At 41.2% G+C, this 27,808-nt stretch overlaps 1 protein-coding gene across 2 annotated transcripts in view; it reads right to left on the bottom strand.

The window, feature by feature from the left end:
• MAPK14 (mitogen-activated protein kinase 14) overlaps window positions 1-27,808 on the bottom strand; it is a 65,572-nt gene that overhangs the window by 21,597 nt on the left and 16,167 nt on the right. For both annotated transcript variants that reach the window (XM_081094363.1, XM_081094364.1), the window contains exons 2-8: window positions 19,827-19,956; window positions 12,615-12,673; window positions 6,936-7,047; window positions 6,151-6,180; window positions 5,903-5,950; window positions 4,335-4,449; window positions 3,695-3,766 (exon numbers count right to left, since the gene is read on the bottom strand). In XM_081094363.1, the coding sequence (XP_080950489.1) occupies window positions 3,695-3,766; window positions 4,335-4,449; window positions 5,903-5,950; window positions 6,151-6,180; window positions 6,936-7,047; window positions 12,615-12,673; window positions 19,827-19,956 (566 nt within the window). The remainder of the gene's footprint in view (window positions 1-3,694; window positions 3,767-4,334; window positions 4,450-5,902; window positions 5,951-6,150; window positions 6,181-6,935; window positions 7,048-12,614; window positions 12,674-19,826; window positions 19,957-27,808) is intronic.

Genomic DNA, 27,808 nt, shown 5'->3' with positions numbered 1-27,808 from the left:
TACTGGGATGACTATACTAGTAAGGAAGGGAGGGAGGGAGGGAGGGAGGGAGGGAGGGAGAGAGAGAGAGAGAGAGAGAGAGAGAGAGAGAGAGAGAGAGAAGGAAAAAGATATAATTGAGTATTGGTGAAGATAAGATGTGGAGAAATTGTTCATACATCACTGGTGGGCTATAAAATAGTGCAGCTGCTGTGGAAAACAGTTTGGCAGTTCCTAAAAAAACTAAACACAGAATTACCATATGACCCAACAAGTCCATTCCTAGGTATATACCCAAAAGAAGTAAAAGTGGGGCCTCAAACAGGTACTTGCACGCCAATGTTCATTGCAGTACCATTCACAATAGCCAAAAGGGTAGAAACCACCTGTGCCTATGAACAGATGAATGGATTAAACAAAATGTGATCTCCTATATAATAAAAGCCTCATATTCTAAGTGTCCAACCATTCGTTCAACCAGTCTCTATGACGGGCACTGACCACCAGGGGGCAGACGCTCCAACCGGTAGGTTAGCTTGCTGCTGGGGTCGGACTGATTGGGATTTGGGATTGAGATGGGCTGGACACACCCAGGAACCCTTCTGCGGTCCCTCCCTGGCTAGCCAACCTCCCATGGTCCCTCCCCAGCTGGCTGGCCCTGATCAGGACTGGGCGAGAAGGGCCAGACACACCCTAGAACCCTCCCTCAATCCCTCCCTGGCCCCGATTGTGCACTGGTGGGGTCCCACAGCCTGGCCTGCACCCTCTCAGAATCTGGGACCCCTCGGGGGATGTCAGAGGGCCGGTTTCGGCCTGATCCCTGCAAGCCAGGTCAAGGGACCCCACCGGTGCACGAATCTGTGCACTGAGCCTCTAGTATACATATAATGGACTAGTATTTAACCATAAAATGGAACAAATTTCTATATAATCTAGAACTGGATGAAACTTGAAAACATGCCAAGTGAAATAATCCAAACACAAAAGGACAGATACAGTGTGGATTCCACTTATATGAAAACCTAGAATAAGCAAATTCATAGAGACGGAAACTAGAAGTGAGGTAACCAAAGGCTGCGAGAGGGAGAAATGGGTACAGAGTTTCTGTTTGGTGTGATGATGTGTTCTGGAACTAGAGAGTGGTGATACTTACATAACTTTGTGAGTATAATTAGCACCACTGCATTGTATACTGAAAAATGGTCATGATAGTAAATTTTATGTTATGCTTATTTTTACCACAAAAAAAGTGTAATTGGTAAATTTTTCTGTTAATACATTTTACTACAAATGTATTTTTAATTTAGGTCCTCAGTCACACTAGTCACGTTTTAGGCGCTCACTGGCCAGATGTGGCTGATGGCTACCAATCACCACACTGGAAAGGAAGATATACAACATTTGCAGCACCACAGTAATACTTAGTTCTTATTTAAAGCTAAAACCACCAGTCCCAAATGCAAGGCGTACTCAACACTAGCTGCACACAAGAATCAAGCGGGACTTCACTCTTGCAAGGCCTGGGCACTCACCACACCAACGAAGTGGAGTCTGCAGGGTGCCCAGGCCTCGGGAGGTTTGTAAAGCTCCCCAAAATATTCACAAGGGGCGCTAAGAACCACTGTGCTAGAACAGAAGCGACCGTACTCTTCATGCAAGAAAAAAATAACAGAAAACACTTCCCTCTCTCCTTGTCAGGCAACCAAAGCTACATCCACAGAGACGCAACTGACAAGAAGGGAGTGATGTATGTTACAAATACAAATCTTCTGAATTTGATCTGCCTCAAAAAGAGCCAAGTAGAAAACAGTGCATTACTAACATAAGAATTGTGAAATAAATTCACATGTATTAAAAAAAGACTCACCTAGTAAAGAGTTTGAATGCTAGGTTTTCTGTCTAAAGTTCAGAGGAGGGAAGAAGCATGCACACAAGGGAAGGAGTCTTAGAAGCTGCAAGTCAGCATTCTAAAGGGCCGAGCATCAGGGAGTAGGCAGCGTCTCCAAGGTGAGCCACAGGCCACAACTGCTTAGAAACCTTTCTATTAGCAGCCTGCCAAGCGGATCCATCCTTTACTACCTGCCATAAATTTAAATAAAGCAAAAAGTCTTGCTTTAGTGATTCATAGGTAGACAACAGAGTGCAAAGATAAAGGGAGAAACTGTTTCCCAATGATCATTGATGAAGAAGACGGCTAACGTTTCCTGGCAGGCTCTGTGCTAAGCAGTTAGCACCGTGTGAGGTACTGGTATGTACTATTACCAGCATTTTATAGTTCAGGAACCCGAGAGACAGAAAAAGGGCAACGGCCCAAAGTCACCCAGCTGGAGTCAAAGAGCTCCCAGGGAAACCCAGAAGTCTGACTCCAGAACAGTGCTCTCTCCCCTGCCGGTGTGCGTGCAGGTGTCAGTGTCTCCTGAAGGTAGATGGAGAGACAGAGAGAGGGGAGGAAGGGGAGAGGTGAGCAGAGGACAGCATCAGAGCACTGTGCTCGGAGGACAGACTTCAGGGTGGGACTCTGAGCTGTGTACCTGAGGAAAAGGAGAAATACAAATGTTCCCCAATTAGCTCGGGTGTAATGTTGACCCCAAATTTCTAAGAAACAGATACAAGGTGAATGAAGCACAGACAAAGGAGAAACACAGGTATTAAACTAACTTCAAATCTGGAGATGAGGAGCCATAAGTGAACTAAAGTGAAGGAGGCTGAGCCCTATCGATCCAGTGAGACCCAGGAAAATACAGCTTCCCTGAGGGTCACCAGGAAAGTACATTTCCTCTGGAAGGAGACAGTTAGAACATGTGGACAGATAACATGAACATCGGTCACCATAGACGCATATCCCAAACTCTACGCAAGTAAACTGACACTCTGGTTTATAAACCACAGTTGGCATAGGTGAGGGGACAAACTGCTTCCAGGTCACAGGTGACCGAAGCTGGTGAATGCACGCCTCTGGAGGCCACCTATCCCCCGAAGGCTAGTCCCATGAAGTTTACAAACATCTTCCACCCTAATTTCTAAAAATATTATTTCAACATTCTTTCTCACAAACATCTTCACCCCATAGAACCAATGGGAGTTCCAACAAAGCACATTTTAATGCTAATACTAAACAGTGAAGCAGGCATGCAGCAGACAGGAAAGGGCTAAAATAAAGAGGCCATGATAAATCACAAACTAGACAGTAAGTCTGGAAGTGAATTAAGGTTTGACTCCTATCTGGGATAAAAATTAAGTTGTGTTGAAAAAAAAAAAAGGCCCACAACAGGGTGACCTTACTACTTCTTCTTTTATTATTTGTTGTTAAACAAACATAACAAGTAGGTATATCATTACAGAGACCAAAAAAAAGGGGATAGCCTTTTTAATATGTAAACCAAACATAAAGAGACACCCCTGATTTATAAATTGGGTATTTGTGTTTGTACAAGCAGACTAATACCCTCAGGTCGCTGAATACGAATATAATCTTAAACTCACTGCAAAATGATGACATATGAAAGCTTTAAAGGGTTTTCCAGCTGATGAGGAATTTTTCCAACTCACAAAAGTAAACCGAAGCCTCTTCTTGCCAAGGGGCAGATCTCATGTGCATATCTGGACTATAAAAGCAAGTATCTGAGAACCTTCCCTAGAGACAGGTAAAAGCCATATACTACCACAGACACTGGGATACAATTAAAAAACAAGAACCCAAACTTTCAAAGGATACGGTCTGTACCAGGAAACAATGTTCTTCCAGTCAGCAGCTCGGCCATTATGCATCCCACCGACCAAATGTCAACTGGAAAGTTAAAGAGAAGTAACAGTGTATACAATGTCACTATTACCATACTTGGCTCCCAATGAAACTATAACTAAGGGCGAAACACACGAATATTTAAGGCATCTGGTTTAAACAATCATACTCCTTTTTACAGAAATAAGTAAGTTTATTAAGACCTGCACCCCAGTAAAGGGCTTCATAGGTAGGATAAGGCCAGACATAATTACGGCAAGAGAAATAAGCTGGGTACAAAGGAGCAAAAGTTTCTTCTTGGTAGAAATCGTAGATTCTCCCAATATTGAGAGGCTAAGATTACTAACCATTGTCTTCAGGTAGAAATACTCAGAGAATAAGCTGAAAATCCAAATAAATAAAAACTCAATTGTTAAATCACAAGATTTGAAAACTGTGTATTAAAAATCCCACTTTGTCTGAGCTACCGAAATATTTCCTATTTGTGGACTTTAAAAGGATCACTGAGGGAAGAAAAGATGTTTCCTCCTATTCCCACTATCTCTACTTCTGAGAATCCCAAATAAACCCAAGATGGCATTAATAGGCCTTAAATAACCAATGTAAGCAATACCTGTCTGGTTGTAATGCATCCAGTTTAGCATGATCTCAGGAGCCCTGTACCACCTGGTGGCCACATAGCCTGTCATTTCATCATCCGTGTGTCGAGCCAGGCCGAAATCCAAGATCTAAGGGAAAGAAGAGAAATCAGGTGCTGAAAGAGTCAACCTCCTAAGACTTGTAAAGCAAGATGAAAAAAATCCTATAAAAAGGGAGAACAAAATAGTACTTTCATAAACATATATCCCGGTCTATATTTAGAATGCATGAGAAACACAGCAAGTACTTTGAAAAATGAAATTACAAAAAGCAAAATGAGAATACCACTGCTAGGTATTTACCCAAGAGCAATGAAAAGAAACGTTCACACAAAAGTTAACACATGAATGTTCATAGCAGCTTTACATAGCCCCAAACTAGAACTGAAACAAATGTCCACTGACGGATGGATGGATGGATAAACAAATTGTGGTATATTCATAAAATGGATACTACTCAGTGATAAAAAAAAGGAATGAACTATTGAAACACGCACTACAAATTAATCTCAAAAATATTATACTAAGCAAAAATCAGACACACACACACAAATACTGTATGATTCTATTTGCATGAAGCTCCAGAAAAGATAAATCTTCCTGTAGTGCCAGAAAGCAGGTCGGCCGTTGTCTGTGGCCAGGATTAGGAGCAGAGGGGTGAGGATCGGCTAGGAAGGGGCACAGAGAACTTTCTGAGGTGATAGAAATGTTCTTTATCATAACTGAGTTGGTGGTTACATGGATAAATAAATTTGTCAAATGTACACTTAAAAGGATGCATTTTACTGTATGTAAATTATGTTTTAAAAATTTGAGTAAAAGATGAAATGAAACCTGAAACTAATATAATACTGTATTCAACTTTAATTGAAAAATTAAAAAATATATATTAAAAAAAGAAATGAAACAAAAAAATTCCAGAGCTGCTTGTTCTTTATAGATAATTTATTTATCTTATTTGAACTATTTTGAATGAAAAGGCTTCAGCCATTTTTTCAATTTAATCTAATAATTATCTCTTCAGGACTGCTTACTTGATATTCAGACTGTAATTTTCCTTTATTATAACTAATATACTAAATTTCAAATTTAACCTTTAGAATGAAAACAAGATACCCGACGCCACCTTCAATGTCATTTAAAACTAAAGCTGCCAGGCTGGTGTGGCTCTGTGGTTGAGCGTCGACTTATTTACCAGGAGGTCGCGGTTTGATTTCCAATCAAGGCACATACTGGGTTGCTAGCTCAATCTCTGGTGTGGGGCGTGCAGGAGGCAGCCAATCAATGATTCTCACCATTGATGTTTCTATCTTTCTCCCTCTCTAAAATCAATAAAAATATATTAAAAAAACACACACAAAAACGAAAGCTTACTAAATCTATGGTTTAAATATCAAAGTTTGATATTCTTGAGGACAAAATGACTTTCCAGATAAAAAGTTATGGCTTATATAACCAACCATTCCCTGTATAAATGTGCCTGGTTTATCAAGCCCGTAATTACAAAGTGAAACAACTATTTCCCACCGTCTCTTCGCCTTACCTTCAGCTCACAGTCCTCATTCACAGCTAGATTACTAGGCTTCAGGTCCTAGGAGGAAGGACAGAGAGGACAGGAACAGCTTTATGGTGCACGGTGAATTCTCTGCTTAAATCCTAACATAAAATAAAGATTTCACCCAGCCATAAACAGACAATTTCCATTCTGTAGTCACTATCTAGTCCTAATTCCCTCCAGCCCCCCCTGCCACCAGTTCCCCAAAATAATTTAATAAAAAACACAAGACATACCCTGTGAATTATGTCAGCTGAATGTATATACTGTGAAATAGAAAAGAGTCAGTTAAATAAGAAGTCATTGCCAACCTCCCACTGCCACCTTATATGACTTATTTGAAGTACATTTTCAGGAAACAGTAAGAACTGCTAGTATAAACCATGGGATTAGAAATCAGAACAAGTAATTATTAGTAGTCTATGCATTTATCATAACTATGATTTCCACACCATGAACTCGACTCAAAGCTGAAGTAATGAGTGAAACAGTTCTTGCAATCTATTTTCCAGTTGGTTCTCTATAGCTCAATGAAGATTCGAAGCAGCTAAATATCAAAAGTGATTTAATTTTAAACACTGTTTATCTGCCCCTCTCACAAATAAGTTAGTCTCCTTAAGGATCTTTTTAAAGTTTCAACATGACTCTGACCAGATATAAGATTATATCAAGAAATTATTATTACTGTTTAGGTGTAATAATGAGGAGTCCTCCACTCTCAGACATGCATTCTGAAGTATCTATGGGTGAAATGAGATGATGTCTAGACTTGCCTTACAATAATCCAGGGCTTGGGGACTACAAGAGAAACAAGATTGGCCATATGCTGGTAATTGTGGTCATTGAGTAACACAGGGCTTCATAATTCTATGATTGTACTAGTGATTTGGGAGTGTTCTGAATGTTTCACAAGACAAGTTTTTTTTGTCTCTCCCCCCCAACCCCCTTAAGTCCTAAATAGAAGAGAGAGAAGAAGGGAGAGAATTTCATGTCTCAAAAGTATTACTAGTGCTGTCTGTACCTTGAGACCTCGGAGAATCTGGTAGATAAGGAACTGAACATGGTCATCCGTAAGCTTCTGACATTTCACAATGTTGTTCAGATCTGCCCCCATGAGATGGGTCACCAGATACCTAGAAATTAATGGAGAGTTACACAATAATCCAGAAACCTTAAGGAAGTTCTTATCTTTTTAAGAAAAAGCCTCCCACGGAAGTACAACAGTGATACCTAACAGCTTAGTAACTTCTCACAGGGACTCATTTTTAATACTACTATTTTAACTTTATCTCCTGCCATCTATTTTTCTAAAAACTTTATACTCATTCCTAATTGACATATCTTTTCCTAGGTTCTCTAAAGAATAAAAATGGATATTAGAATGATATCTGTTTGCATCACTTTTCTTTAAAAATGTTATTATTGCATGAGAAATGTACAATACTAGTATAACTAAATGCCTGGCCATAATAAGTATCTTGTATTTTAAATCCACCATTACAGCTCTAGCTGGTTTGGCTCAGTGGATAGAGTGTTGGCCTGCAGACTGAAGGGCCCCAGGTTCAATTCCAGTCAAGGGCACATGCTTAGGTTGTGGACTCGATCCCCTTTGGGGGGGCATGCAGTGGTTTTCTCTCATCATTGATGTTTCTATCTCTCCCTCTCCCTTCCTCTCTGAAATCAATAAAAATATAAAAAAATAAAAAAATAAATCCATCATTGCATTTTCACCTCACTCCAAGTTATAGGTTCTAAAAAAATAGGAGTATCTTTAAATTTTCAAATTATAACAACATTTTTCAGAAATGACTGGTATAAGAATATTGTTCACTCATAGTATTCCTGCATTTACTTTGAAGAAAGGGGAACACATTTTATCTGTAAGCAAGATGAGGCATTCCAGAACGACTCCTCACAGGTGTGGTGCTGGTAATTAATCCTATTATTACACAGTAAGATTAGGGAATGATTACATTCAAGTAGAACAGGTCTGCCACAGATATTTTAGATGCAATGCCTTACCTACTCATTATTGTATTACAAGGCGAGGGGAACGTAAAAACCACATCAATACTATAGAGGCTGAATTTTTAAAAAATAGGTTTTATCTACTGTGTATCAACATAACCTATTCCTGAGGCTGAATAATAATGTAGATTAGTTCTGCTTTAAAGAATGCTGATTGCATTTCATTTCTTTCTTTTTAAAAAATAAACTTGGAGGGAAAGAAACCAGGACAGTAAATTTAAGTCTACTATAATGCATTATATGAATAAATATGTGTATGACCTCTCTTTACACACACACATACACACACCCCACTATATTTATTAATTTCTTTCCTCAAAGAGGAATGGAAATTTTTTGTTTCCTAATTTCCCTATTGGGCTGCTATGGTCAGTTCCCAATTGCACCAAGATCAAAAGGAATTAGCCTAGATGTATATGACCTAAGGTAAGATTTTTAGCATTTCATATTTTTAAAAGTTGCACATTTATATTGCCTTTGAGGAAACGTTGCACTCTAAATGTAATATGAAGTATAAATTAGGCTTTTTGTGCCCTAGCTGGTTTGGCTCGGTGGATGGAGCATCAGCCTGTGGACCAAAGGGTTCTGGGTTTGATTCCGGTCAAGGGCACGTACCTGGGTTGCAGGCTCCTTCCTGGCCCGGGCCCTGGTGGGGTTAGTACAGGAGGCAACCAATCGATGTGTTTCTCTCATATCAATGTTTCTCTCTGTTTTTCCCTCTCTCTTCCACTCTCTCTAAAAATCAATGTAAAAATATCCTTGAGTGAGGATTAACAAAACAAACAAACCACAAAAATTAGGCTTTTTGAAATTTTTTCATAAAGATAGTTCTTATTTAAGAGATGTTCCAAGCCCAGCATAGCATAGCTAAAGGCAGGTAATGCTTACTCTGCACCAGGCACTATTTATTACACCCATGTCTCATGCACTCTTTCTACTACTCTGAGAAGTAAGTCCCATTAGTATTCCCATTTCATAGATGAGGAAACAGAGACAGAACAAGAAAATACAACTTGCCCAAGGTTAAAAGAGTGGAAATGTCAGGGGTTGCATTCAAAACTATTTGACCGCAGAGACTGTGATCTTAATCACAGCACATACTGCCTCTGAATTCTTCCTGCTGACAAAAAATTTAAGTCGAGAGAATGATCTTTTTAAAATATTTTATAAATGTCACAATAACCAGGGAACTAGTATCTCCTGATAATTTTCTTACCAATTCTCAATATTTATTATCAAAGTTAATCTTTAATGAAAAAGAAAGCTGGCAAAGCAGCAATGAATATTCTATCCTAATCAGTCACTGTATTTTTTTAAAACCAAAATTGACACATAATCTGACAAATATGATAATACTGTGAATAACTGGTTAATATTTTGTAATCAGAACTTCTCCCCGAAAACCTGGGCAGATGGCTGCAATATCCGTAACACCAATTATGACAAATTGCAAGGCTCAGGTTGAGGAAGAGAGATTCTATTTCTGTCTTATAAGACTGCTTTGCAAATAATTCTATTTTATGACATCAAGTAGAAAGAGGATTATTCTCTCACCATTTAAAAACAATTTTAAGGAGAAAAGTTAAACAATGTTTTGGATGATTCTACCTAGAATCTGCCTTAATTTGTCTTGAAATAAAACCTAAAAGTCTTAACCCTCTAACATGTCTGCTAGTTCACAGAAGTGTTAAGCAGTAGTATTACCAATGCAACCACAGTAATTTCAAGCATAACTATTGTGTTTTAATGATTACCAGAGACAAGGAATCCTATACAGCCAGGAGACCCCTGACTGCACAGCTTGAGAGAGAGAGAGATCATATTTTTAGTTAGAATATTCCACCAGCATGTAATTTCCTTCAAGCCTCCTCCCCATCAGAGACCACATCCATTTTATCACGAAAATTTCCAGATGGAGGGTAAGACCGTAAACACTACGTAAGTATATAAGACCAGTCTATACAGTAACAACTACCAAGCACTGCTGCTAGGCTGCAACTAAATCAACTGAAAAGCATTATTCCTGGCAGAAGTGTCTTGCAAGAATTAACAAAATCACTGTATGTTGCTTCCATGAAGCTCAAAGACTAATTCATGACAACCAATTGTCCAGTTTCAACGCATTACATACAGAAAGGTTTCCAAAATGAATCTCTCAACAGTAGCCAAAAGCAAGCATCATGCCAACTTTTAAAAGTAGTGAGCCAGGGAGTGGGAGGAAATGGTAGATGAACACATTTTAAACAAGTCAATTCCAAAAGGAGCATTACTAGGTAGCCCAGCTTCTATAGCATTTGTCTCTGGAAAGCAAATGCAATCACATCTTTTTAAAGGCTGTGCTCATGACAGTGTTCATAACATCTCAAATAAATTAAAGGTCTGACTTGAGAACAGCTGGACAGCTCTATACCTAGTTCTCCCATCTTTAAAAAGGAGGTAAATGAGTAGGGCTTTATTAGGCTAACGGCAGAAAAGGTTATTTCATGGGCTGATACAAATTGTGTTTTTCACTTTTCTTGTGAAAATGGTCTCCTTTAAATCTAATCAAACTATAAACAGTATAAACCACCATTTCTTAAAGTGACTCATACTAAAATGTACTGTACCGGCAAATGTCTACAATAAGTGATTTTCAGTACCGTAGACAGCCCTATTCTAGAACTTCAGTTATTAGGCACTTTTGGGTAACACCCAATTGTCAAGATTCCTACCCTACCACCTTTATTTTTAAAGCATAATAGTCAGAAAGAACCTATGTAGGAAAAAACTTTTACATCTACAGATTGGCATCTTTCCTACTGCCAGCCCTAACTGATAAAGCACAATTATGAAAAGGCAAAAAACACTTCCATATTTAAAGAAACTATTTAAAATAATCACAGGGATTGACAACCGCAAGCCTCTGAAATAACGTTCAATGATCCTTGGGACTTATTACAGTCTGTTCTCAACACAGCAGACAATAATTCTTTAAAAATAAAAATCACATCATGTCCCTCCTCTCATCAAAAGGCAAAAATCCCTTCAACTGCATATAAAGCCCTACATAATCCAGTAGGCCGTCCCAGTGACCACTCTCACTTCATCACCCACTTCTCTCCCTTGCTCTCACTCAGCTCCACACCAGCCCGCCTTACTCCTGCTGCAGTTCCAACACATCACGCAGCCTCCACCACAGAGCCTTTCCCTGGCAGTGCCTTCTGCCTGTGATGCTCTCCCACCAGACACCCATGAGTCTAATTCCTCTACTCCTTCAAAGAAGAAATAAGTACAACTTTGGTTCAGTGGGTATGCTTAAGTTGGTAGGCTTTCAAAAGGATAAAGGAGTCAAAGGCACTACAATGGATAAAACTTAACCTTTCAAAAAGACACTAGCCTTAAATAAGGTCTTTTCACATAGGACTAATCCAATTCCATAATGCCTGATTAAGCCAAAATACAGCATCTGCCTAGGTCAGCAAATCATTAATTTCTTTGTTTAAATAAACCCATCTTCATTGTACCTAAAATTTTGGGATATAGCTCAGACCTGATTCGAATGTTTTCCAAAGTAATTCACAAACACATTACTTCAGCATTTCTTCCACATATAGGCAGAATATCAAAACCATCATTCTGAGGACAATGAAAATACAGTGTACATCAAAATAATATGTTGTTATATGTTTGTACAAATCCATGGAATGTACAATACCAAGAGTGAACCCTGAGGTAAACTACGGACTTTGGGTGATTATGATGTGTCAATGTAGGCTCAGCCTTGGTAAAAAAAAAAACAACACAAAACACACCACTCTGGGAGGGGGTGTGCTAATTCCGCAGTGGGAAACCTGCAATGGAGTGCTTGTACGTTACAAAAATACCTGCTGGAATCTATCTTGCACTCACACCTGTGCACTCATGTGTCTTGCATTCACACATATATAACCTGGGCACATGAGGGCACAAATGCCCCATGGAGTAATCTTGCCAGTGGGTAAATGCTCTCCATCTCAGGTGCCCTCTGTATAGCTTCCTAGAAGATCCTGGCAGCCCTGTTTAGCCCACCAGCCCACAATAGTGAGCAACTTAATAACATATCCTTGTAGCAGCTTTCTCTCTTTCCCTGTCTCATTTTCCCTAGCCCCCACCACTAAAATAATAGAGATGGTCACAAAACTGGGAGAATCAGAACTATTCATCAGCTTTCTCAAAATGTGAGGCCCACCCCTTGTCCCAGTGCAGAAATCCAATGCTTCAGGGTCAGCATGCAGTCCTAGTACCAGTTCCCACACACGGGTGGGATAAAAGAGAAGGAAGAACCTCTGTGGAACCAAGGGACCATTACTTATCTTTATGTAAATGTAAGCATGTAAAGTGTCCCTTTAAAAGCTGGGGCAGACAAGTTCAGAACAAAAATCATAGTCCAAACTCCCTATACTCTTTTCCATTGAACATTTGCAAGGACTCACCACTGACTCTCCAAGTAGAGTACAATCTGACTGAAATGATGAAAATACATTCACTACCCATAATACACATCTTCTGTATCTATCCCACCCCCCAGGGGAACTGGACGATAGAATTAAAGACTCTTTTGAAGTCTGTATCCTGCTAAATGGCTCAGGAATAGACACGGGCTGCTAGTTTTCATCTTCCAGCGGAGGAAGACAAATGCACAAGCTTTACTCACACATCATTGAATTCCTCCAGAGACCTTGCCGGTGTAAAAACATCCAACAGACCAATCACCTGTAAGAAAACATAAAAATCAAACAGTCAATAAATACTAAACTTAGTATAGTATCCATCAGGTCTATGACTACGAACTGATTCTAAATCCCGTTGAGTTCAATAACATCACAATATTATATATACACTGTATAACACATTTTCTATCAAAATTATGCTTTTGTTTTTACTTATTAATATTACCTCTCATAAAAATATAGTTTACTATTAAAAACATTCAACTCCCTAGGATTTAGTCATATACAGCTACTAGTTTATCAGGAAGCAAAAAAGTTTAGGGCTCTTGACTTAACATGCACTAATAGTCTAAGAAACAGAAACAAGTCACACTTCTACAATTGTTATTACAGTATCATTTTTCTTTTAAAAATGTATTATTATTCCATGAAAAAGACACCAATATATTTAAGGATTTTAGTCTTATCCAATTGTCCTCCATAAGTGAGGCCAACTTACATTCTCACCAACAGTGTATCCATGATCTTACCAATATGTATCCACGGCTCTCAGCAGTGCTTTACATTTAAGTGAAATCATTTTCTTTTTCCTTCTCCATCTAAATCACAATTGTTCTCCTTGAGTTTGATATACTCCTGCCTTAAAATCTCTGGTCTTTTGATTACTCTCTCCCCTCTACCCATTTGTATTTTAGGGAACTGAGAGCTAGAAGCCAACATTATCCACCCATTCCAACATTTCTAATCACTGGTTCCCTTTATGAGATGCCCCATCTCCTCAATACAAGAAAAGTTTAAAACAACCAAAATACAGAACAACATCATTCAGAACCGCCTGAAATCTAGCTGAATGGAAGTCCTGCAACTAGAGAATTCAAGAAGCAGCACATGGAGAATGGTAGGAGAGGTGCACGAGGAACGGGCTGGCCCAACACCGACACGAGGCATTGTTTTCAATAGGGAGGGATATCTCGGCTGCAGAGGCCTCCTGTAAGAAGCAAGGGGTCCCAGCCCCACACCAGACCCCCAGCCCAGGATTCCAGAGCTGGGAAGAGAAGCCACAGACTTTGGCTTATAAAAACTAGTGGGGATTGTGGCTGAGGACACGGAGGCTGCTGGAGACCCAGCAGGTCCTCTTAAAGGGCAGGTGAACATACACGGTCCGGCTTCCTCTGAGCGCCAGTGCCCGGCTGTGGCTTTGGGGGATCCAGACTAGCAATGATCAAGAACATCATCCCCTGCCCCAGCTGGTTTGGCTCAGTGGATAGAGCAGCCGTGGGCAAACTACGGCCCGCGAGCTGGATTCGGCCCGTTTGAAATGAATAAAACTAAAAAAAAAAAAAGACCATACCCTTTTATGTAATGATATTTACTTTGAATTTATATTAGTTCACACAAACACTCCATCCATGCTTTTGTTCCGGCCCTCCGGTCCAGTTTAAGAACCCATTGTGGCCCTCGAGTCAAAAAGCTTGCCCACCCCTGGGATAGAGCGTCTGCCTGCTGACTGAAGGGTCCTGGGTTGGATTCTGGTCAAACGCATAGGCCCAAGTTGTGGGCTTAATACCCAGTAGGGGGCGTGCAGGAGGCAGCTGAACAATGATTCTCATCATTGATGTTTCTATCTCTCTCTTCCTCTCCCTTCCTCTCTGAAATCAATAAAAATATATTTTAAAAAAGTACAATTAACTAATTTAGAAAAAGTAGAGCAAATCATATTAGTAAATGCCCTATCAAATTTTAATTTCCTTAAATGAGACAAGTTTTATGAGATTAAAACTATGTTGTTGTTTTTACATCAAAGTATTTTTTTATATATTTTGTTTTTTTTACAGAGAGGAAGGGAGAGGGATAGAGAGTTAGAAACATCAATGAGAGAGAAACATCGATCAGCTGCCTCCTGCACACTCCCTATTGGGGATGTGACCGCAACCAAGGTACATGCCCTTGACCGGAATCAAACCTGGGACCCTTGAGTCTGCAGGGTGATGCTCTATCCACTGAGTCAAACAGGTTAGGGCAACATCAAAGTATTTTAAATGTTTTGTAAGCTTTTACAAAATATCCCTTCTCTATTAATCATATTTTTGAGTGTTAATCATAAGGAAAACACTGTAAAAAACATTTCTCAGCATTAAAATAGATCAGGCGAACATATTAGGAATATTACATAATCTAATAATTTCTCATTTCTTTAATGGAAATTTCCTTTTAATTCATCATATTTTGGCCTATTTTCTTACTCTTTGTGCCACTATATGACACTTAAAAGGCCAGGATTCAAATTTTTAGAAAAAAACATTTACAATACAAATAATCAGCAAATATCTCTAATTGCCCTACAATTGTCCAAAAGCTAACAGGGTAATACATTTTTATTAAATTAGCAAACACTCAAAAAATGAACACTGTAACTTAGTAATCAATTGAAGACAATATTTACTGTATTTAACACAAGCCACAAAACCACCACTTGGTCTACCATGGTAAGACTGAATCTAAGGTTCCCGAATAAAATTTATGAAAGGATTCCCTTAATCATTTTTAAATTTCAAAACTTACAGATCTCCAGGTCCTTTAACGGGGCAGTCTTAGTAGTAATTACCCCGACAGCAAAAGGATGCAGCTGGCAAGCTGCTTCCCTTTAATCTTTCCTTAGAGCAGGTGTTAATGAGGCCAAGGTCACAAGTTCAATCAAGAACGAGCAAGCTAACTTTGTTCAGAGTAACTTACAGTCACAGAAAACATCCCCTAGTTCTTGTTACCCACCTGATAAATGTACACCTGTCATTCATTATCACCAGGACTTAAACTTTTAAAGCAGCAGTTCTCAACCTTGGCTGCACATTAGAATCACCTGGGAATCTTTTTAAAATCCTGATTTCTGGGCCTCATCCGGGAGGATTTTAAAAAGATTCCCAGGTGATTCTAATGTGCAGCCAAGGTTGAGAACCACTGGTTTAAAGAGTTTTAAGCTGTTGCTATTGCTGTTGTCTTTGGTGCCTGGTGGCTACCCAAAAATTAGACGGTGGCCCAAAACAGTCATTTAAGAAAAGAAGAAAGAGGAAGAAGAGGACAACGGAGAGGAATTCCTTTTAAAATCCTTGCTTGTCCTAACTGGTTGCTCAGTGGTTAGAGCATTGGCCGGTGTGCCAAAGGGTTGCAGGTTCAATTCCTGGTCAAGGTCATGTATCTGGGTTTTGGGTTCGTTCCCCAGGGTGCATGCGGGAAGCAACCAGTCAATGTGTCTTTCTCACACTGATGTTCCTCCCCCCCCCCCCCCCCCCCCACTTTCCACTCTCTCTGAAAAGCAATGGAAAAAATAGCCTAAGGTGAGGATTAACAATAACAAAAAAATTCTTGCTTAAGCTTACTTGAAGTCTTGGTTCTTTACTCGGTAAAACTACTTTTACATTGTAAGCACCTAACAATTGTTTGTAGACAAGACTGAAACTCAGGAATTTTTCTACATTGAGTCAGTCTTTTGGTCTCTTCTCATTCCCCCTTCAAATATTTGCCAAAACAACAGAGAACTATGAAACATTCAGCCATGTGCCTTCTTTTGTTCAAACAACAAATCACCAATATCTAAGCATAGGTGGCCCTCTACACTGTTACTGCTAAAATCTAAGCATCTATCTATATATATAAAAGCCAGCGACCAGAGCACCATAACAACCGGAAAGACTGGTTGCTATGATGCCCACTGCGGCCAGCAAACCAGCCCATTCAGGGGGGCGGTGGGGCTGACTGGCCAACCTCCCGTGGCCCATCCCCCAGCCAGCACCCCCTGATAAGCCCCCACCACCCCAATGGCCCACAGCCCCTCCCCCCGGCCTGCCCCACTCCTGATTGCCCACCCCCCAATAGGGGCCAGGGCCAGCCGGCCAACCTCCTGCATCCCCTTCCTCTGCCCAGCCCCGTCCCAGATCGCCAACCCACCCCATCAGGGACAGGGCCAGTCAGCCAACTGCCTGAGGCCCCTCCCCCTGGCCTGCCCCACCCCTATGGGCCCCCTCCACCCTTCCCCACAGCCAGCTCCACCCCCGAATGGCCCCCCCACTCCAATAAGTGGCAGGGCCAACTGGCCAACCACTCACGGCCCCTCCTCCAGGCCACTGGCCCCTGATTGGCCCCCTTACCCCATTCAGGGGCGGGGCTGGCCAGCCCACCACCCACAGTCCCTCCCCACGGCTGGCACCACCTTGATCGTCCCGTGGCCCCTCCCGCAAGCCAGTTCCACCCCCCCACACCAATCAGGGTTGGGGCTAGCCAGCCCACCACCCATAGACCCTCCCCATGGCTGGCCTCATCCCCAATCACACTCCAACCCCAATCAGGGGCAGGGTCTGCTGGCCAATTGCCCACGGCCCCTCCCCCCAGCCAGCCTGGGCCCAATCTGCCCCAATTGGGGCCAGGCCAGCTGGACTCCACCCATGTATGAATTTGTGCACTGGGCCTCTAGTCTTAATATAAAAATGATGAACTGCTATTAAGCAAGTTGCTTATAATTTATGTACATTAAAACCCTGTTTTTCTAATACAGTCAGCCCTCTTTCTTTTTTTTAATGTTTTTTTTTTTTTGGCCCCATTTGATTTTAGAGAGAGGGGAAGAGAGGGGAAGAGAGGGGAAGAGGGAGGGGGAGAAGGAGAGAGGGAGAGAGAGAGAGAGAGAGAGAGAGAGAGAGAGAGAGAGAGGAGAAACATCGACATCAATATTGATCAGCTGCCTCCTGCACACCCTGTACCGGGGATGGACTCTGAAACCCAGGCATGTGTCCTTGACAGGGAATCGAACTGAGACCTCCTGGTGCATGGTAGACATTCAACCCCTGAATGACCCTAGCCAGGCTCAGCTCTCCTTTTAAAAGGAGTCTTAACCTCTCCTAAATGAGAAAAACTGTATCCATCTCTCTGGCGTCCTCATTTCTACAAATACAAAATGGCCCAAATGTAACCAGCCCAATGTCATGACACATTTCAAATTATATCATTACAGAAAATGAAAGCATAAAAAAACTACGTAAGATTGTTGCTTATGATCACTGAGGAAAGTCAAGGCATGGATTCAGATAACCCAAAATAAATTGTGCCCTAAATACTGGCTTAATTTGTCTACAAAGAAAAGCAAAACAATGAAGTATATAGCACTGGTAAACCAGATGTTCTTAAATTAGTGTGGGATCCTGGGGCCTCCTGGGGGTATTTTAGGGTTCTATCTATGTTTGCTTGCATTCCATTTTCTAAGTATTCTTTATATTTAAAAAGCTATGACAAGTCTCTGTCATATTAATATGTAATGAAAACAGCATACACACTCAACTGTGTTAAAAACTCAATGTAAACGTATCAATTAAGCTGCCAGGCCAGGCTTTATTTTATGCAGACCTTGGATTCAAGCTTCTCTTGCCAGCTTTTTCCACAATCTCAACTTCTTGTAAACATGTCACTGATTAGGAAAGCTGCAGCTCTGCACTGAAATTTTTAAAAACTTAGGTTTGCACATGGATGCTCCTATAAAATTATACCTGAGAATAATTATAAATTATAATTATAAATTTATAATTATTATACCTAGGAAAAATTATAACAGCACCCATAATCCAATTCTGAATTTATGTCTCAATGTAGACTTTGTGAAACAAGTGTATATTAAACCTTTTCGGTCCAACATCAAGGCTGACTCGACAGATCAGGGGCTAGGAGCAGGTCCAATGTCAAGGCTGAGGTTGACACCACAAACTGGTTCAACATTCAATCCCATCAATTAATTTGGACCAGACTGTCTGAATTCCAAAATTAAATTGGACCACAAAGGGTTAATAATGTATCACTTATTGTGGGTGTTTTTTTTTCTTACTATGGACAAAAGTTCAATTATTAAAACAGAAAAAGTCTGAATAGGCAAGTAATAAATTTAGGCTTTGAATTTTTCCCCTACACAGTAACAATCAATAGTGTCAAATGACTCTAAAATCTCTACAGTCATTGTTTCTACAATGCTACAAAATTTACAGTTCCTTTCACATAGCAATCACATTAAATTCTTTTTAACTTGATTTCAAAACACAGGAAAATAAGTGTCCTCAGTCAATTGTTTTTTCACTTTCAGATAATATTCCAACTGCATCCAGTTATTTACCATACTAGAGGCCCGGTGCATGAAATTTCGTGCACTTGGCGGGGGGGCAAGGGGGGGTTGGGGTGGTGGTCTCTCTCAGCCCAGCCTGCACGCTCTGACAATCTGGGACCCCTTGGATAGGGTCCAGTCCCATCGCAGCATGGCTCCAGTTCCCCAGGCCTGAGGGCTGGGGGGAGGCACCCAGAGGCTAGTCCGATGGCATCATGGCTCTGGTTCCCTGGAGCCTAGGGGGGGGGGGGGGGGCAGGGACCCAGAGGCAGTCCGATGGCAGCATGGCTCCGTTCCCACAGCTCCCGCCCGCCGCTGCGCCGCGGGTGGCTGGGACCCAGGACTGACTTCTGCTGTACCAGCTGGGACCCTAGCCTGGTGTTCAGTTGTCCGTCGGACGCTTAGGTCATGATGGACCCTGGCTCTTTACATATTAGAATTAGAACTTTTAAGCACTCCTTTGCAGGATGGCATTGCTCTCAAATTTCCAAATTGATAGAAAATAAAAAGTTTTTTAATTTAAATAATGCCTTTGTCATATTTATTAAAATACCCAAATCTGGTAAAGTTGCTTTTGCAGGCCGAAAAGAAAAATTATAATGTTAATTTGTACATAAAATAAGAGCCATCTCTGATAGGACTTTGAGTGAGCCTAAGGTACTCTTTCCTCAAACTTCTCCACTGAAATAACCCATAATACAAAATAGCCATGGATCCCCATATTCTGATAAGGTGGCCTTAAGTAAACCAGGTAAAGAACACATTTTTTAAAATATTTTCTCTTAAAACTCGCTATGAATTGCTATAACTCATAATATATCTTTTTTTATTAAAAAATTATTTTAATGTTTTCCCTCTAAAAATCTTTGAGTAAAACCCAAACTCCAAGAAGATGCACCAATTGCATCCCAAGGCTTTGACATAATGCAGTGGCCACTAACACCCAGTGTAAGAAGCATGGTTCAAAGTCTGATGCCCTCGAATGTATTTCCATCGGCAGTAATTAAAACAATTTTTTCTAGTCCATTCAGAGCAGACTTTGTTCTCCCTTGAGTGAAGAACTTACGTTTTCATGCTTCATATGCTTGAGCAGCCGCAGCTCTCGGTAGGTCCTCTTGGCATGAATGATGGACTGAAACGGTCTGGAGAGCTTCTTCACGGCCACACGTAACCCAGTTTTTGTGTCAAAAGCAGCACTAAGGAAAAAAACACACACACAAAAACCATCATTAAATGTGCTCTAAATACTTCAAAATTTAGCATTTACAAGGCTCTTTCATTTTCAAATTAAATGGGTCTATAACAAAATACCAAAAAAGTATAAAGATAAAACTAAAATAACCTGTAATTCCATAACCCAAATAAAACTTGTTATTATTTTTGGTGTTTCCTATTAGCCTTTTTTTTCTATACATCTAAATCAGGGCTCAGCAAACTTCTCTGTGAAGGGCTGGACAGTAAGTATTTTAGACTCTGTGAGGCTTAGAGTCTCTGTCACAACTACTCAACTCTGTGGTTGTAGCTGAAAAGCAGCCAGATAATAAATCTAAAAAATGGATGTGGCTATGTCCCAGTAGCTCAAAAAAAAAAGGCCACCTGATCTAGAGAAGCCAACAGATTGATCCACAAAGAGCAAGATCCGTCTGTCCTCTCTGCCTGCGTCTCACTGTCCCTTTGCCACAGCATGCTGGCTGTTCAGAGTAGAGGCCTTGGAAACCACCATGTTTTCAGGACAAGTTGGTACAAAAATTTTTTGGGCACCTTTAAAGTATTTGACACTTTTTAGAAGCTGAGATATAGTAGGGAACAAGTCAACAAACCCCTACCCTCAGAGGAAGGGGGGAGAGGGGAAGAGAAAATAAAGTAACTTCAAGTAGTGATGACTCAGCCAGTGTGACTCAGTGGTTGGGTGTCAACCCATGAATCAAGAGGTCACCAGTTTAATCCCCTTTCCAGCACATGCCCAGGTTGTGGGCTCGATCCCAAGTAGAGAGCATGCAGGAGACAGCTGATCAAGGTTTCTATCTCTCTATCCCTCCTTCTCTCTCTAAAAAAACCCATGAAACCTTAAAAATACAGTGATGAATGCTATGACTAAATAAAACAGGATAATGGTATACAGGGTTAAGAAAACAAATGGAGTCATGCTACTTTAGCTAGGATGTCTGGGGAAGCTGACACAACTGAATGTAAGTAGCAACCATGTAAAGAAATAGGAAAAAAGAGCTTCAAGCATTAAAGAAAATTAATACTTATTGAATCTTCACTGAATACCAGGAACCACTGAAAGCATCTGACATATTAAAAATTAACTCTTTTAGTTCCCAACATCCCTCTGTAGTAAATACTACTATCACTTTTATAAACGTGGAAACTGAAGCCCAGAGAGGTTGCATAACCTTCACAAAGCTAGAAAGTGGCAGAAAGAAGTCTGGAACCAGAGCTCATGCTATTAGCCACTTTGCTATGCTGCCTCTCAGAAGAGCAGGTGCAAACCAAGGGGAAAGGAAACAAGTAGAAAAACTACAGCATGCTGAAGGGGCGAGAGAAAGATGGCGTGCACGCACAGGGAGCAAGCGAAGCTGAAGAGAATGAGGTCAGAGGTGTAGGCAGAGGCCGATCGCATAGAACAGTGGTTGGCAAACCACGGCTTGCGAGCCACATGTGGCTCTTTGGCCCCTTGAGTGTGGCTCTACCACAAAATACCACGTGGGGGCGCGCACGTACAGTGCGACTGAAACTTCGTGGCCCATGCCAGAAGTCGGTTTTCGGCCTGGGCGAGTCTATTTTGAAGAAGTGGCGTTAGAAGAAGTGGGGGGTGTTGGTCAGTTGGGCGACGGGAGACGCAGCACGCGCGATTCATGCACCAGTTGAGTGAGCCAGTCAGTCAGCAGTCTCATGTGCAGTGGTTAGTGCTAGTCGAGTCTGCAAATCGCGCGCAGGTGACAAAAGTACCTACTCGAAGCATAAAGTTACCTGTATTTTTCCAACCAGCTGCAAATCCTACAGGGATTTTTGTCATCAATTTAAGAATTGTAATTCTTTTGTGTTGGTGGCTTTATTATTATAAAATGAAACATTTTTTTAGGTGCCCTGTTTGAGATGGCTACAAAGAAGCAAAGAAAAACGGAAGACGAAAACCGTGAATTTAGAGTTGAATTTAAAGTTGACTGTACCTACCTATATAGTTTAAGTTTAAAAAACTTGGCTCTCAAAAGAAATTTCAATCGTACTGTTGATATTTGGCTCTGTTGACTAATGAGTTTGCCGACCACTAACAGAACATCTGCAGCAACAAACTTACCATTTATGTTAAGTACTTTTAGAGACTTGGCTAATTCCATCATGCCTCATCCTCCTGTTTATGTCAGTCTCTAATGGGCATCCAAGACTTTCAGATCATTTATTATCACCAAACTCTCTTTCCCATATGACTCTGGACTTACTCCAGAAGTTCCCTACCTTCACTCCCAAATCCTTACACCATGTCCTTGCTCCTCAACTCCCTATTTGTGATCAACTCATGTACATCTTCTTCAACCCCTTTTCTGAACCTTCCCTCCATCTGCTTTAACTAAAACTAAGCTGTCCCTTGAAGATACTACTTCCCTCACAGCCTGGCAGCTAGAGGGCATCTCTCCCTCATATCCCAGGTTTCTCAAGGCTAGCAGGTGGGGTAGATGTCCGCCTTGCCAAGCATTACCACTTCCAACCCGAACTCTCCCTTTGTTTTATAAAAGTCCCTGTTCACAACCCTCTCTGCTGCTGTTATCCACTGACCTGGGATTTTCCATCATTCATTGAAAAGTTAGTTCCTATCTCAAAGTTTCTCTCCACTCCCAACTTCTGTCATCATTCTTGGCAACTTCAATATCCAGGAGGGCACGTCCAACATCCTGGTCAGTTTCCTGACCTCTCCAGGAAATTCCACCTCATTCAGCCATCTTTGTGCCACACTCTAGACCTCTATCACCACCAAGAGCTGCCCTGTCTACCAAATTTTGAATGATAGCACTGATTTTCCATCACAAACCTGTGCCTTTTAGTTTTAGTTTACTTGTACCTGACTATGGTAATTCATTGACCTCTTCATCACTGCTTATTTCTATCCTGCACCCTCTCATGTCTTCATTTCCTTTCTTGCCAGGCTTAGACTGTAGTCTAGGTTCCCTTGTACCACTTCTCTAATCTCTCTCTCCCCTCCGTTCTTCCCTCCCTGCGTCTCTCTCTCTCTCTCTCTCTCTCTCTCTCTCTCTCTTATATTCACCTAGATCAGCAGTTCTCAACCTGTGGGTTGCGACCCCTTTGGCTGTCGAACGACCCTTTCACAGCGGTCGCCTAAGACCAACCTGCATATCAGATATTTACATTATGATTCATAACAGCAGCAACATTACAGTTATGAAGTAGCAACAAAAATAATTTTATGGTTGGGGGTCACCACAACATGAGGAACTGTATTTAAAGGGCCAGAAGGTTGAGAACCACTGACCTAGATAAACTTTAACTCTGGGAGATCTCAACTACTTAATTCTCCATGTCGGACTGTGGTTGAAAAACTAACTGTGGTTAAAGACAAAAAAAAAAAAAGAATAAAAGGAAATCACAATCATACAGATCGGTTTCACTCTTAATTTCTTACCTTAACCTCAAATAAGCCTCTCAATACTGCCATTTTTTTTTCTTAAAGTTGATTTTCCTACTCAAAGTCAGCCTTTGACAACGTCACCCCCCTTCCTCAGGAGTAGCCCATGTCTTCATTGAGGAAATAGAAACCATCAAAGGGGAACTGCATCTGCCTATCATTAAATCTACAAACCCATGGACCCATCTCCTCTGCATTCTCTCTTGCCACAGTGAAGGGCGCATGCTCTTTATTATAAAAACCCAAGACCTCAAAGCATGCTTCAGAGCCCATCTTCCCTCATCTTTTCAAGGGCTGACTCCTTTGTTCCCTTTCTCTCTTATATCATCAGTTTCTCCCTAGGGATCATTCTTATCAGCATAAAAATGCTCTACTTATTTGCCACCCTCAACAAATAAATGAAAAATCTCTCTTGACAGCTCCCCATCGCAGTTAAAACCTCTCCTGTGGTTCTCAAAGTGTGGTTCCTAGACCAGCAGATTTGGTGCCACGTAGGAACTTAAAAGAAATGTAAATTTTCAGGTACCACCCCAGACGCACTGTATCAGAAAGTCTGAAGTGGTCCAATAATCTGTACTTTATCAAGCCCTCCACATAATTTTCTAGAAGATTTTTTATTGATTTTTAGAGAGAGGAAATGAGAGGGAGAGAGAGAGAAACGTCCATGTGAGAGCAGAACACTGATCAGCTGTCTCCTGCAGGGGATTGAGTCTAAAACCCCGGCATGTGCCTTGACCAGGAATGGAACCACCAACCTTTCAGTGCATGGGACGACGCCCAACTAACAAGTCACACCAGCCAGTGCCCTCTATGTGACTTTAACACACACTGGAATTTGAGAACCACAAATCCATGGACCAGCAGCACTGAATTATCTGGATGCTCTTAGAATGCAGAATCTCAGGCCCTGGAAAATAATCTACATTTTGACAAGATTTCCAGGTAATTATCTGCATCTAAGGTCTGAGAAGCACAGATATCTACACGACATTTCCTCAGCTCCCATCTTTCCTCAAGCTACTACACTGCTCTTCTCGGTGTCCTCGATGCCCTCTTGTTACCAAATCCAATGGCCACTTTTCTGGATCAGCAATGGACACAGTTGCCACTTTCCCTTTCTCTAAACACCGTCCACCCTGGAGTCCGTATCAGCACATTCGACTGGTTTCCTATGTCCTCTGCGGCAGCACCGTTTCTGTCTCCGCTAGTCAAGCTCTGCACGTTGGGGTTCTTCGGGGCACGGTACTGGGCCCTCTTCTCTTCTCTCTCTCTCTCTCATTCTCGATGATCTCATCTCTACCCATGACTTTAAATTAAATGCCATCTATATATTGAAAACTCCCAAATCTACGTCTCTCACTGAAATCCCCTCTGCGCTTGACTGCCTACCTGACATCTCCATATAAAAACACATAAGCATCTAAATTTAGCAAGTTCAAAACACCCAAAACTACTTTCCCTGTCTCCTTTATCTCAGCAAATGGTTTTCATCCAGTTGTTCGAGCCAGACATTTGAATGCCACCCTTGATTTCTCCCTTTCCTCGTCTCCTGCCCCCGACCCATGCAAATCTATCAGCAAATCTCATGGTTTCCATCTCCAAACACATCTCTATTCAACTTCTCTCTCTCTTTTTCTCTTAATCCCCACTGGAGGATATTTTTTCCATTGATTTTTAGAGAGAATGGAAGGGAGGGAGGGAGCAGGGAGAAGGAGATGGAGAGAGTGAGGGAGGAGAGAGGCACAGAGAGAAAAGCATTGATGTAAAAGGGACACATCAATTGGCTGCTTCCCACAAGTGCCCTGAATGGGACCAGAAATCTAACCTGAGAGCCTTTCGTGCTTGTGCCGACACTCTAACCACTGAGCACACTGGCCAGGGCTAATTCAACTTCTCTTCATTTTACTGCTTCCACATCAGCTCAAGTCATCCTCATCACCAGACTGCTCATTATACTGGTCTCCCCGCTTCCTCTATTTTGCTACCTTCTAATATACTCTCCACAAGCATACAATACAATCTTTAAAAAATATAACTTAGATGACACCACTCCCCTGCTTCAAATCCTTCCAAGAATTTCCTTGGCATATAAAATAAAAAGCAAATATCCTATCAGCCTACAAGGTTCAGGTGATCTGACCACCGGAGGCCATCCCACGCTGCTCCTGTGCTGGTCCTCCTTCCCCTCAGACATGTTGTGCTCTGAACATGCTGGCTCCTGTCAGTTCCTTCAGCTCTTCAGGCAGGCAGTTCCTGGTCCCTGAAATGCTCTTCTCCCCGCATCGCTACACCTCCACTCCCCCCACGGCTGAATCCTATCCTTGAAGCATAGGCTTAAATAGCCATCCCTGCAGAGATGTCTCTAACGGGTCCCAAGGAGCCATTCCCTGTCACAACACCCTCATTGCTTCCTACCTTATCCCACATAAAGGGAGGGCCTGGTTCTCTTCTCTCCTACTCCCCTTGTTCCAACAAACCCATAAAAGATTAACTTCTTTTTGGAAGTACCAAGTAAATTTACACTCTCTCTAAAGCCCTCACTGGCTCTGGTGAGATTGAAAGCAATGGCCATTGCTCCTGTCTGGCCCATTTCCTTCGACTCTCTGTTTCTCCTCTACTCCACTGTAAGCCTGACGGGGATTCTTGGAGCAAGACTGTCATCGGGTTTCTAGCTGACCTGCCTGTGACTCAGTGTGCGAGTTAAATTCAGTGGGGAAAAATAAGAAGCCCACCTGAGCTGCTCCTCCAAGCATTAAAAGGCGTTCTCTATGCCAGCTTCACAGTAATAGAATACATATTTCAATCTCTATTTGACTCCTGTATCTGTTAATTAAGAGGCAGGCTAGGATTAATCAGTACCTACAGACCCCAATAATTACAGTTTATTACTGTATGTTTATTTACAACCCATCAGAGTGGTTAAATGAGAGCTGCAGCTTTAGTATTGGACGATTGGAGTAGCTGTCTAATCTTGAGAAAGTTAATTAAATTCTCTCAGCCTCACATATAAAAGGAGGATAATGTTTATATCTAATCTGTAGGGTGTTTGTTAGGACTAAATGTGATAAAGCCCAGTATTAGATATTACTAACGTCCGCCTGCTCCACTCATCCTAAACATCTCGAGGGCAAAAAGTGTCATCTGTTTTACTCACTATTGTACTATGTAAAACTCAGAATAATGCCTGGCATATGTTACAATCTCAATAAATACTTAACAAAGTATAAGAGAGTATTTTACAATAATAGTTATCTGAAATATTAAAGAAAAACTTTTAACTGCTCATTTGGTTCTCAATTTTGATAAATTCAATAGCATCTAATAAGAAACTGATACTAATGTTAAAAACTTACATTTATTGCCCTGCCCGCTGTGGCTCGGTGGTTAAAGCATTGGCCTGAGCATTGAAGGATCTTGGGTTCAATTCCCAGTCAAGGGCATGTACCTGGGTTGCAGGTTCGAGCCCTGGCCCCTGTTGAGGCACAGGTAGGAGGCAGCCAGTTGATGTGTCTCTCTCATATCGATGTTTCTCTCTCTCTCCCCCGCTCCTCACCACCCTTCCACTCTGAAAAAGAATGGAAAAAATATCCTCAAGTGAGGATAAAAAATTTTTTTTTAAAACTACATTTATTGACAGTCACTGTTTTCGGATCTTTACATGAATGAATGTCTTTAATGATCACAACTTTATTCACATTTCACACATGAGAGAACTGAGGCACATAGAGGTTAAGTAATATATTCAGGGAATAGACAGAAATTGGGAGAGCTGCAATTCAAATCCAAGTGGTGTGTTTTTTGTTACTCCTCACCTGAGGATATTTTTTCCATCGCTTTTCAGAGAGAGTGGAAGGAAGGAGGGGCAGGGGGAGAGAAAGAAACATCGATGTGAGAGAGACACAGTGACTGGTTGCCTCCAGAATGCAACCTGACTGGGGCCAGGATCAAACTCGAGACTCATTGGTGCATACGGAGACACTTTAACCACTGTGCAAACTGGCCAGTGTGAGCTTTACCTTTTAATAAGAGCATTAGTAAAGTTAGAAGCAAAAGTCATCTGTGTTGTTCTATTACCCTAAAACAAAAGAGACACTCAAACTTTAATAAAACCGCTATTAACAATTATTTTCCCTTCAAATGATACTTATATAGCTATACTCCTAATATACAGGGGTGGGAAAAGTTGACTTACAGTTGTAAAACAAATAAATAATACAAGAATAAACTGTTTCATATACTCACAACTGTAAACTTACTTTTGCCCATGTCTGCATAATTTACACTGTTTCTTCCATAACTGCATGATTTCCTCAGAACAGATGACTAATTTTTATTTCAAAGGACACACATTCCCAATGTTTAAAAAATATATATATTTATTGATTTCAGAGAGGAAGGGAGAG

This window comes from Myotis nattereri (assembly GCF_964212035.1).
Source record: "Myotis nattereri genome assembly, chromosome: 6".
NCBI lineage: Eukaryota > Metazoa > Chordata > Mammalia > Chiroptera > Vespertilionidae > Myotis > Myotis nattereri.
Note: the sequence above shows the minus strand (reverse complement) of the source record. Positions and strands in the feature narration are given on the sequence as shown.